The sequence below is a fragment of the Apium graveolens genome, chromosome 9 (genome assembly GCF_009905375.1).
Source record: "Apium graveolens cultivar Ventura chromosome 9, ASM990537v1, whole genome shotgun sequence".
Taxonomy (NCBI): Eukaryota; Viridiplantae; Streptophyta; class Magnoliopsida; order Apiales; family Apiaceae; genus Apium; species Apium graveolens.
This window is the reverse complement of record NC_133655.1, coordinates 26,281,431-26,292,498: the sequence shown is the minus strand read 5'-3', so window position 1 is coordinate 26,292,498 and position 11,068 is coordinate 26,281,431. Positions and strand designations below refer to the sequence as shown.

General features: G+C 35.9%; 1 protein-coding gene across 1 annotated transcript; it reads left to right on the top strand.

Annotated features, from left to right (window-relative positions):
- The first annotated feature begins 9,727 nt into the window (after positions 1-9,727).
- LOC141684699 (uncharacterized) lies at positions 9,728-10,807 on the top strand. Its single transcript, XM_074489783.1, has 2 exons — positions 9,728-10,080; positions 10,184-10,807. Exons 1-2 carry the CDS (start codon positions 9,910-9,912, stop codon positions 10,619-10,621), a joined length of 609 nt encoding a protein of 202 aa, XP_074345884.1. The 5' UTR covers positions 9,728-9,909; the 3' UTR covers positions 10,622-10,807.
- The last annotated feature ends 261 nt before the right edge of the window (positions 10,808-11,068 follow it).

Sequence of the window (11,068 nt, the reverse complement as noted above, 5' to 3'; positions counted from 1 at the left end):
CTGACAAGTCAAAAACTACGGAAATCTTATCAGACACAGAAGCAGGGGTCAAGGCACAAAAATATTCAAATAATCGAGACAAAAGGCCAGGGTATGGTAAGTGCATAGAACCATGCTTGGCACAGTGACCCATATTGGATATAATCAAGGAAGCAACATTGCACTGAATCTTTTTAACAAAAACAGACATAAGAATACAATCTTGGAAAGTGACTCTATCACGACCGCATTTATGAGGCATAACATTCGTATGAAATAAGCGAAACAAAACAAGAGAAACTGGGGTTAAATCATTTACCGAAGGTTTGACTGACACCGAAACAAAATTGTCACCAAGAATGACCTTGAGCTGTTCCTCGTACTGGAGACCAGGAATGTCTTGAAACGCTTGATGAGTTGTCGACGGACAAACTCCCTTGTCAGAAACACCAGTAAGCCGTGCCAGAAGATCCGCTTTAAAACAAACAGGATTCCCTTGGACTTCTGAGAACACAATATTTCCATCCAAAATACGTAGCTTGGCGTAGAATTCTTTCACTAACTCGGGATAAATAATCTCCGGGGGCGACAACAATGACGAACAACCAACTGAATCAAACAAGCCCACAATACCGATTTTCTTCAGAAGATCCAGATCACACAGGCGTTCCTTCAGAATCAACTTTGACATCACTTTCGTCGAAGTAGTCTCCTTTGCATGTCGCTCAAAAGAACTATCAGACATTCCGCTTGATACTTCCGGTTCAAAATTACCGACCCGTTGACGCTTGGAACCTGAAGCCGCATCAGTTGGGGTACGTTGAGCGGTAGATCAAGAACGGGTGAAAGGGGTAGATTTGCGTGCCATGGATAGAGGTGAGAAAGTAGAAAAGAAATTGAGAAAGGTTTTTGATTGTGTTTAAGAGAGAGAAGGTGAATAGGAAACTGAAAGGGTTAAGAAGATGAGTTTAAATAAAAAGTGAGAATTGAAGAGATAGAGATTGAAAAGAAGTCGAAGAGATGCAAGACAGAAGTTATGTATTGAAAGAGTAATACATGCACGAGTTTCAAGGATATTAAAAGTCTAATCAAAAGATTTACAAAATCTAATGCTATATACACGCATAAACACACGGACAAATAAAATAAAAAACACAAATTCATAAACAGGAACCTAATTACTCAAATAATAAATACACAACATATATTTAAGTATTATGACATAATTCATATTTAAACACATAAATTACATAAAATCACGTAATAAATTACAGAGAACACATACCTAATTCACGGCGCATTTTACAAAATCTATCTTCAGCTAAAGGCTTAGTGAAGATATCTGCACGCTGTTTCTCAGTAGAAATATAAATAAGCTCAATATTACCTTTAGAAACATTATCTCGTAGAAAATGGTGACGAACATCAATATGCTTAGTACGAGAATGCATAACAGGATTTTTAGAGATATTAATTGCAGAGGTATTATCACAATATATAGGAATATTTGAGTAAGAAATACCAAAATCCTGCAATGTTTGTTGCATCCACAAAATTTGAGCACAACAACTTCCAGCTGCAATGTACTCTCCTTCAGCGGTAGAAAGAGCTACTGAAGTTTGCTTTTTACTATGCCATGCAACTAAACAATCTCCTAAAAATTCACAAGCACCACTTGTGCTTTTTCTATCAACCTGTGACCCTGCATAGTCAGCATCTGAAAAACCGATTAAGTCAAAGGAAGAGGAGCTTGGATAAAATAATCCCAAGTCACTTGTACCTTTCAAATATTTAAAAATACGTTTAACGGCATTCAAATGAGATTCTTTAGGTTGAGATTAAAAATGAGCACACAAGCATACACTATACATAATGTCAGGTCGTGAGGCAGTTAAATATAGCAATGAACCAATCATACCTCGAAATTTAGTGACATCTACAGGTGTACCTTGTTCATCCTTTGTAAGCTTAACTGAAGTACTCATAGGAGTTAATTTAGGTGAGACATGATCAAGTGCAAATCTTTTGAGTAAATCCTTTATGTACTTGCCTTGGTGAATAAATATTCCTGCATTAGACTGATTAATTTGCAAACCTAAAAAGTACTGCAATTCACCCATCAAACTCATATCGAATTCCTTATGCATGCAATCAGAAAACCATTTACACAAAGATTCGTTAGAAGATCCAAATACTATATCATCAACATAAACTTGAACTAAAAGAAAGTTATCACGTTTATGAAAAATAAAGAGAGTTGGATCGAGTGTACCATGAATGAAACCATTGTTCACAAAAAATTGACTGAGACGCTCGTACCAACAACGAGGAGACTGTCTCAATCCATAGACAGATTTCTTGAGCTTGTAAACATAGTTAGGGTACTTCTCGTGAATGAAACCTGGAGGCTGCTTCACGTAGACTTCTTCCTTGAGATAGCCATTTAGAAATGCGCTTTTGACGTCCATCTGATAGAGCTTGAACTTCTTGTGAGCTGCAAAAGCCATTAAGATTCGAATAGCTTCTAAACGAGCTGCTGGAGCATATGTCTCGTCGTAATCGATTCCTTCCTGCTGGTTGTATCCCTGAGCAACCAAATGAGCTTTATTTCGAATGATATTTCCATCTTCATCTTTCTTATTCTTGAAAACCCAACGAGTTCCAATGATCTTGGCATCCTGAGGAGGTGGGACGAGTTCCCAAACTTCACAACGCTCGAACTGGTTCAATTCCTCCTGCATTGCAACAGACCAATGTTCGTCTGCAACTGCTTCTTGAGCATTCTTTGGTTCGAATTCAGCAATAAAAGCACAGAATGCACATAGATTATGAAGTCTGCTTCGAGTAGAAATCCCTTGATCTAAATCAGTGAGAAGATTATCTGGTGGATGATTCTTCACAGTCCTAGAAGACTTAGGAAGTTGAATATTACTCATTTCTTCCTCATTAGAATTGTCTGCCTGGAAATGAATAGGAGTTGTCTCATTCAAAAGAGACTGCCTCATTTCCGCTTGTGATGATTTATCCAGAGGAGTAACAGAATTCACATTTGAAACACTATCGGGAGTCTTTGGAGAGCCAGAAGATTCATCTGAAGCTTGAGTAGATCCTGAAGAATTATCAGAAGACTGAGATGGACCTGGAGAGTCTTGACTGTTTGATTTGTCAGAAAGAGACTGACTCTTTTCAGAATGAGACTGTCTCATTTGGGAATGAGACGATAAATCCGCAGTGTCTTCATCAATTTGAGATATATTCCTTGAGGATTCATTGAATGTAATATTGATGGATTCTTCTACTTTGTTCTTGACAGAATTATAAACACGATAAGCTTTGCTTGTTGTAGAATATCCCAAGAAGATTCCTTCCGTAGATTTCGCATCGAACTTGCCTCGATTATTTTGAGTATCTAAAATAAAACACTTGGAACCAAATACTCGAAAATAACTAATGTTAGGAGTCCTTTTCTTAAGCAATTCATACGGCGTTTTAAGCAAAATAGGACGAATAAGTACTCTATTTAAAACATAACAGGAAGTGTGTACCGCTTCAGCCCAAAATTTTCTTGGAAGCTTACTCTCATGTAGTAGAGTTCTGGCAGTTTCCTGTAGAGTTCTGTTCTTGCGTTCTACTACTCCGTTCTGCTGAGGAGTTCGAGGAGCTGAGAATTCATGAGTGATTCCTCTTGATTTACAGAAGGTTATGAAATCCTTCTCGAATTCACCTCCATGATCACTACGAATAGTCTTGAGCTTAAATGAATACTTAATCTCAAGGTTAGTAATAAGATCCTTAAACTCAACAAAAGCTTCATCCTTAGTTCGTAAAAATAATACCCAAGTGAAACGAGAATAATCATCAACTATAACAAAAGCATAATTTTTACCTCCTAAGCTTGCATACCTTTCTGGACCAAAAAGATCTAGATGAAGGAGCTGCAAAGGAACAGAAGTTGATACTTTATTCTTGGCAGTAAAGGAAGTTTTCACCTGTTTTCCATGCTGGCAAGCTGAACAAGGTTCTATTTTCTTGTACTTCAGCTTTGGTAGACCTCGAACCAGATCATGAGAAGATATCTTCCGAAGAAGATCCATGTGAACATGGCCTAGACGTCGATGCCAAAGATACTGTTGATCTTGAACAGTAGCAAGACAAATTTCCTCCTGCTGTTCATCAAAATCTAACATGAAAATATTTCCTTTTCTTTTGGCAACTAAAGCAAACTCGTTGGTCTTAGTACCAATATAACATACATCTTTATCAAACTTAACCTTATGACCAGCATCAGTAAGTTGACTTACACTAATGAGATTATATTTCAAACCATCAACTAAACGAACATTAGAAATGGCAAACCTGTCATTACCAATGGTGCCTTTTCCAATAATTCTAACAGTGTTTGAATCTCCAAAAGTAACTAAGCCACCTTCCTTGGCAACTAGAGATAGAAACTTGGATTTATCACCTGTCATGTGACGTGAACAACCACTGTCGATGATCCATTTATTTCGCGGAACATGGACCTTCAAACAAACCTGCGAGAATTGCTTTATCCCTTAGGTACCCACTTAACCTTGGGTCCTGGTTGGTTAGTATCACAAATCTTATATAAATGTCTATCTGATTTCTTAATCCACATCTGAACAATATTAACAGAAGTATTAGCAGATTTATATCTAGTAGACGATTTATAAGATGAGTTAGAGAAGTGGTCCTTGATACCACATAATCTAGATTCAGCTGTAGGGTGGCCAGCTTTGCCACAATCTCGACATTTCTCATAAGGCATCTTATATTTCATAGGAGCTCGCTTATAACCGCCTTGAAATGCACGTTTCTTGATTGACTCACATCCTAAACCTCCTTTATCAAGAGAAGATTTTTGTTCACCAAGAAGAGCATTCAAAGTTCCTTCTCCATGAAAACATTTAGCTAAATCCTTTTCAAGCTGTTCGACTTTCTGCTTTAATTCAGGAACCAAGGGATCAGGAGCACTGTCTTCTTTAACGGTTTCTGGATCAACAGATATTGATTCTTTCTTCAAAGCTTCAAGGCATACATCCTTCATCTCAATCTCATTTTTGAGATATTGATTTTCTTCAGTAAGTTTTGAAACCCTTTCAAGCAATGATCTGTTCTCAGCAACTAGGGCTTCTTCCTTCATTGGGTCATCCATTTCACTAAGAACTTCACTTAAAGCTTGCTTTAAATAAGCATTCTTTTCTTTCAACTTCTTAACCTGGACCTGCAAATTTAAAATAGACGAAGATATATTTGAATTATACTTAATATTCTGTACCTCATCATTATCACTGGAGTTGTCCTCTAGTCCAGCAAAGCAAAGTTGAGCAACTTCATCGTCTGAATCGATCTCCACATCAGATTCATCATCACTCCAGGTAATTAATGCCTTCTTTTTGTTCTTCAGCTTGTAGCAGTCCTTTTTGAAGTGCCATTTCTTTCCACACTCAAAACAAGTATCCTTGCTTTGATTCACTTTAACCTCCTTGCTCGGATTAGATTTGAAGTCCTTCTTCGGAAACTGTGACTTCATAGGTCATTTGGAAGCATTCCGTTTGGCAAGAAATTTATGAAACTTCTTTGTTAAAAGAGCAATATCTTCATCAGAATCATCAGGAGACTCATCTGCATCTGCATTAAGTGCAAGAGTTTTCTTACGAGGAGCTTCATCTTCTTCATCATATCTGCGTAGCTGATTTTCGAATTCTTCCAATTCACTGAACAGTGTTAGAGTATCCATAGTTGAAAGCAGTGTTGAATCCTGCAGAATGGTAACCTTTGGAGCAAACTTCTTTGGTATTGCTCTGAGGATTTTCCTATTAATCTCAGATTGAGGAATGATCCTTTCCAGAAGTGAGATGGAGTTCATCAATGTCAGAAACCTCCGTTGAGCATCTCGCACGCTTTCATCTCTTTCCAACCTGAAACCTTCATAGTCACTCATTAGCATACTTAATTTTACTTCACGTACCTTAGACGTGCCTTCGTGGCTGACTTTGATCGTATCCCAAATCTGCTTGGCAGTAGTACATGCTGAAACTTTTCTTACTTCTGTAGCTACCATGCCATTGAGAAGTGAGTTCATAGCTTTAGCATTGGAATTCATTGCGTTAACTTCTTCGGGAGAGAGATCCTTGAGAGATTTTGGCTTCCCTTCTTTCATAGGAATTGTGAAACCGTTTTCTACAGCATCCCATTCAAATGCATCACGCTGGAGAAAGATTTTCATCCGAAACTTCCAGTCATTGTAGTTTTCAGCACCATAAAGAAGTGGTGGATAATTGTTTGAATACCTATCTGGTTGAGCCATGGATCGCTAGCAAAATAAACACTAAAAGGAGAATTAAATGCACCTGCTCTGGTACCAAATGAAATTCGATGGCTCGATAGATAAAATAATATTCTAACTGTCAAGGCAAATGGGACAGTCTCTTATGCAAATGGGACAGTCCCTTTACAAATGAGACAGGGTATGAGACAGTCTCAATTACACTGCAGAAAATAAATAACAGAAATAAAATGTAGAATGCTGAAAACTGAAAAGTAAAAACACCAGAAGTTTTCACTTGGTTCGGCCCCTACACCTAGTCTATGGCCTACATCCAAGTCCCCATGCCAACTAGCATAGAGAATGTATTATATCAACTTTAATAAAAGAACTTACAGTCTTTTTCTTGATTACAAATATAGCACCTGAAAGAAACCCTTTCCCAAGCTACCTTGCTACCTAGCCCACTGCTATTCCTTAACCTTCTAGCTACCTTGCTATACTTTGAAATCAAGCTTGCCACAACCCGGCACAAAGTTGATATGAATACACAAGTACAAGAATAAATAAATTGATTACAACTCAAACTAGGTTTCTTGTTTTTCTGGATATGAATATCTCGGGTATGAAACAAGAAAATGATTTCAGATGATGAAAGATTCTCGTGAAAGTGTTAGCTATAAATCTGAAATGAAGAGTTGTATTTATAAGCAAAGTTCTAACAGATTTATTTTCAAACACAAGATAAGGTTGGAAGATAAGTTTGTTTGAAAATATTTGAATGAAACTTTTAAACTGATCTGTTAGTACGTTGAAAAAGATAAATCAAGTAAAGATAAGGCTTTGAGAGATTTTAAACTTGATTTATAAGATAGGGTTTGTTTGAGATAAGGTTTATCCAGATAAACAAGATTTACACAAACCCTGACAACCTAATATTAAACCTGCGGGATAGACTTCCAGGAAGATTGAACAAACTGCATTCTGATAAACATTGCTGAGATCTCGGATGATTCCAATCTGATGTCTTCATTCTGTTGCTAAGAACTCTTATCATCATAAACACTTGAATTAACACATATACGATGGCCAACACATCCTACAACCTGTATTATGATCTTGAGACTAATAGACTGCAACTCATTCGTACCACTATTCATCCTAATGGGCGTACTTACGAGGTAATCTATTTATAAATACAAGTTAAAGTGTTTTAATAGATTGGATCCTTTTAACGGCTTGTTATGACATGACATTACTAACTATATTTATTTTTGTAATGCAGGAATATCTTGACTTCGAAGACCAAATAGGACCCGTTGATTCAGAGGAAACCGTGATGATCGGAGGGCAAAATAGTTCTGATTCATATGATGAGCCTACTTACGAGGTAATATATTTTTATACAAGTTAAACTCATCTTAGAGCTTGCTATTTATAGAATTAATGACTTGTTATTTGTTAAGTCATAACGGTACTAATCTAATTATTCAATGCAGGAGTATCTCGAGCTTGAAGAACGAATTGGACGAGTTGATAGCAGATTATCCGAGAAAACAATCATGGGAAATCTAAAGATAACAAGTTACGAGACTTCAAGTAAAAGGATGGATGAAGCTGACATATGTGTTGTTTGCCAGGACGAGTATGAGAAGGATGAATTAATCGGAGGCCTTGAGTGTCGACATGAATATCATGTGGAATGCATAAAGAGATGGTTGAAGCAAGCAGCATAATTGTTGCCCCATCTGCAAAGCTGCTGCTGCTGTTTCATCAAAATAGAAACAAGATCTAGAGAAGGAAATAACTGTTGAAATTTTAGTGTATTTTTTTTTTTTTTTCTGTTTTTGACAGAAGTTGGAAATTTAGTTCAACTTCTGTGTCCAACTTCTGTGTGTCTTTAAGTTGCTCCACAATTGTGCATAGACAGAATCAAGTTTTGTTTACATATGTTTGCCTTGTAGCCCCTCAGTGTAAAGTTCTCTCACCATGTAAAGAAATGGGCGAAAGGGGCCCTGATTGTAAAGGAGAGTAGAATAGGCTATTTCTTGATACAATACAATTTGTTTCTTGTTTTTGCAGATTGAACGTGGACATGGTATGTAAACTTGTTAGAAGTGGTGCATTATTAATGATGTATAAAATGTTTCTTATAAAATTTGTTGTTTTTGTAGTAATAATATCAATCCAAACATTCCCAAAGAAAGATATTTCTATAAAATCTCACCATTAGAATGATGTGTACTCTTGTGAGTAAAGAACATTTTAATGACTCAAGCTAATTATCCTAACCTTTATAACCCCTGCACAGGACACTCTCTAGACTCTTGTAACTCACACAAGATGCAATTTCTTTTTTCCTTGGCATTTGTGGTATAACACCTTGTTGATACATCCATTTAGGTTATTACTTTGAGGAGATGATGCATGTGTGGTTTTGAATTGAATGCATGTGTGGTTTTGAATTGAAGAAGCCATTATACAGTTAAACCTCTTTAAAGTAATATGGTTGAAACTGAGAAAAAATATTATTTTATCGGGAATAAAAATACTGTATCCATTATGTTGGTACCTAAAAAAATAATATTTTAACGAGGTTATTATTTAAACGATTATTATTTAATCAAGGTTTAACTATATATGGTTTTGGCAGGCCAGGTAATGAGGATGGATGAGCTGCTTTGTAACTTCCACAGAGTTGCCTTGAACAGTTGAACTTCATGGTATAAACCATGAAGTTGTCGGTTACAAGCAACCGGAGCTACAAAACTACTTGTAAATGCATTTTTAAGAAAGTACAAGTACTGATTATAACTTACTCGGGCAGTAGGATTGCTCCATAGATTTTTGAAGAAGAATAAAATAGAAATAAAATTGATATAGCATGTTCGCAATTATTTTTTGAGTTATTAGCAAAAAAAATTAATGAACTTGTGATTTTTTTGCAAATTAACCTATGAACTTATTTTTTCACACAAAATCCCAATAAGTTATCTTTCTTATTTCAAATGTGTTTCAATACAAGCCGATTGATTCTTAATACATTTGAACATTTTATATTAGTTACTAAATTATAGTTATCATACGATAATTTCTCAATTAATTAAATCTATTATGTAAATGTATTATGACTGTATATTAGATTAAATATTTAGATAAAATATATCATATTCGGTCAGGTGTTCATTTAAATCAAGTTTCGGGTATTTAGGTCATGTTTTGGTTGAGTTGAACTTTAAAAAAAAATCGAAGAAAATTCAATTAATCTTTAAAAAATAAAAACCAAATCGTAAAAATTGGATTCGGTGTAAACTATTCGGGATGGTTAGGGATCCGTTATTTCAAAACTTTTTGTCATCCCTACTTTTATATTAATCTACTTATAATACTTTCTTAAATTTCTTAAAAAATGAATAATTGAAAAAAATGTCGGTCAATCGCTTATATTCAGAAAAGCTTGTATTTGAAGCTAAACTAAACTGAGGAAAGTTCTTACCTCTTAGTTCTCAAAATCCGATTTGAAACAGGAAGACCCCGACACTAACCTATAAATACACGGATGATCTATCATCATAAACCACAAAACCTTAATTTCATCATCAACAACACTCTCCTCATTCTATTAAACACATCGTACAATTATGAATAACCTCTACTACAGAAACCTTTATGATCATCATCATCTTTCTGTTCATCCACTTGAACAACGAGTCCACCAGTTTTCTACATCTTATTATCAGTCTCCTACTATTCCACCCACGATTCTTAGTCCTGCTGTGCCTGTGCCTCTCCCCGTTGTTTACGACTTTGCTGTAAGTTTTTTTATTTACGATACGAAAAATTTATTCCATTTGCTTGCCCGAATATATTTGTTGTTGTATTTTTTAACTCTGGTGTTATTTGAAATTCTTGCAGGAGGAAACCGCGATAATTGGAGGAACTGATGATTTCTGGACTCATCATTCCGAGTTGGAAGAACGAATGGAACGAGTTGAATATAGTGAGGAAACTGCGATAATTGGAGAAGCATATGATTACTGGCTGCCAAATAATAATCAGCCTACTTACGAGGAAAATCTGGAGCTTGAAGAACAAATGGGACGGGTTGGAAGCAGATTATCAGAGGAAACAATAATGGGACATCTGAAAATAACGAGTTATGATGCTACAAATAAAATGATGGATGAAGAAGCTGACATATGTGTTATTTGCCAGGGTGAGTATGAAAAGGATGACTTAATCGGAGGCCTTCAGTGTCGACATGAGTATCATGTCGAATGCATAAAGAGATGGTTGCAACAGCATAATAGTTGCCCCATCTGCAAAGCTGAAGTTGTTTCACCTAATGCGTAGTACTAGAGAAGGAAAAACTTACCATTATTGTGGGAATTTTAATTCCAAGTGTGTTATTTGCTCAGTTGTTTTACGGCCTATTCAAGTTGCTTGATTCTTCATGTTGTAGTATTGTATAAAGTTTATTTGTTTCACTGTTCAAATTCTGTATCTATATCTATATATTCTTAATGATTACTCCTTAATTTACCTATTTTTCAAATGTGTACCCATAACCCATATTCCCTCGGTCCCGGTGAATATTATACCATTCATCTGGGCACAGAGGACAAGGAGCTTATTAAAATAATGAACGAGCAAAGTTTAACATTATTAAATTAGTAAACATGACAGATGATTAGCTTTAAGGGGGAAGCTTTATGGGGGGAAACTCATTACATTTATCGCCTAAACAAAAATCTGGAATTAAAATATTGCCTCCCAATGACTACAAAGAGACACATGTTA

Excerpts from the sequence above, each read along its gene's own strand:
- LOC141684699 (XM_074489783.1), top strand. The coding sequence starts at position 9,910 with ATGAATAACCTCTACTACAGAAACCTTTATGATCATCATCATCTTTCT. Across the intron at positions 10,081-10,183 it reads CCGTTGTTTACGACTTTGCT|GAGGAAACCGCGATAATTGG; the intron begins GTAAGTTTTTTT and ends AAATTCTTGCAG.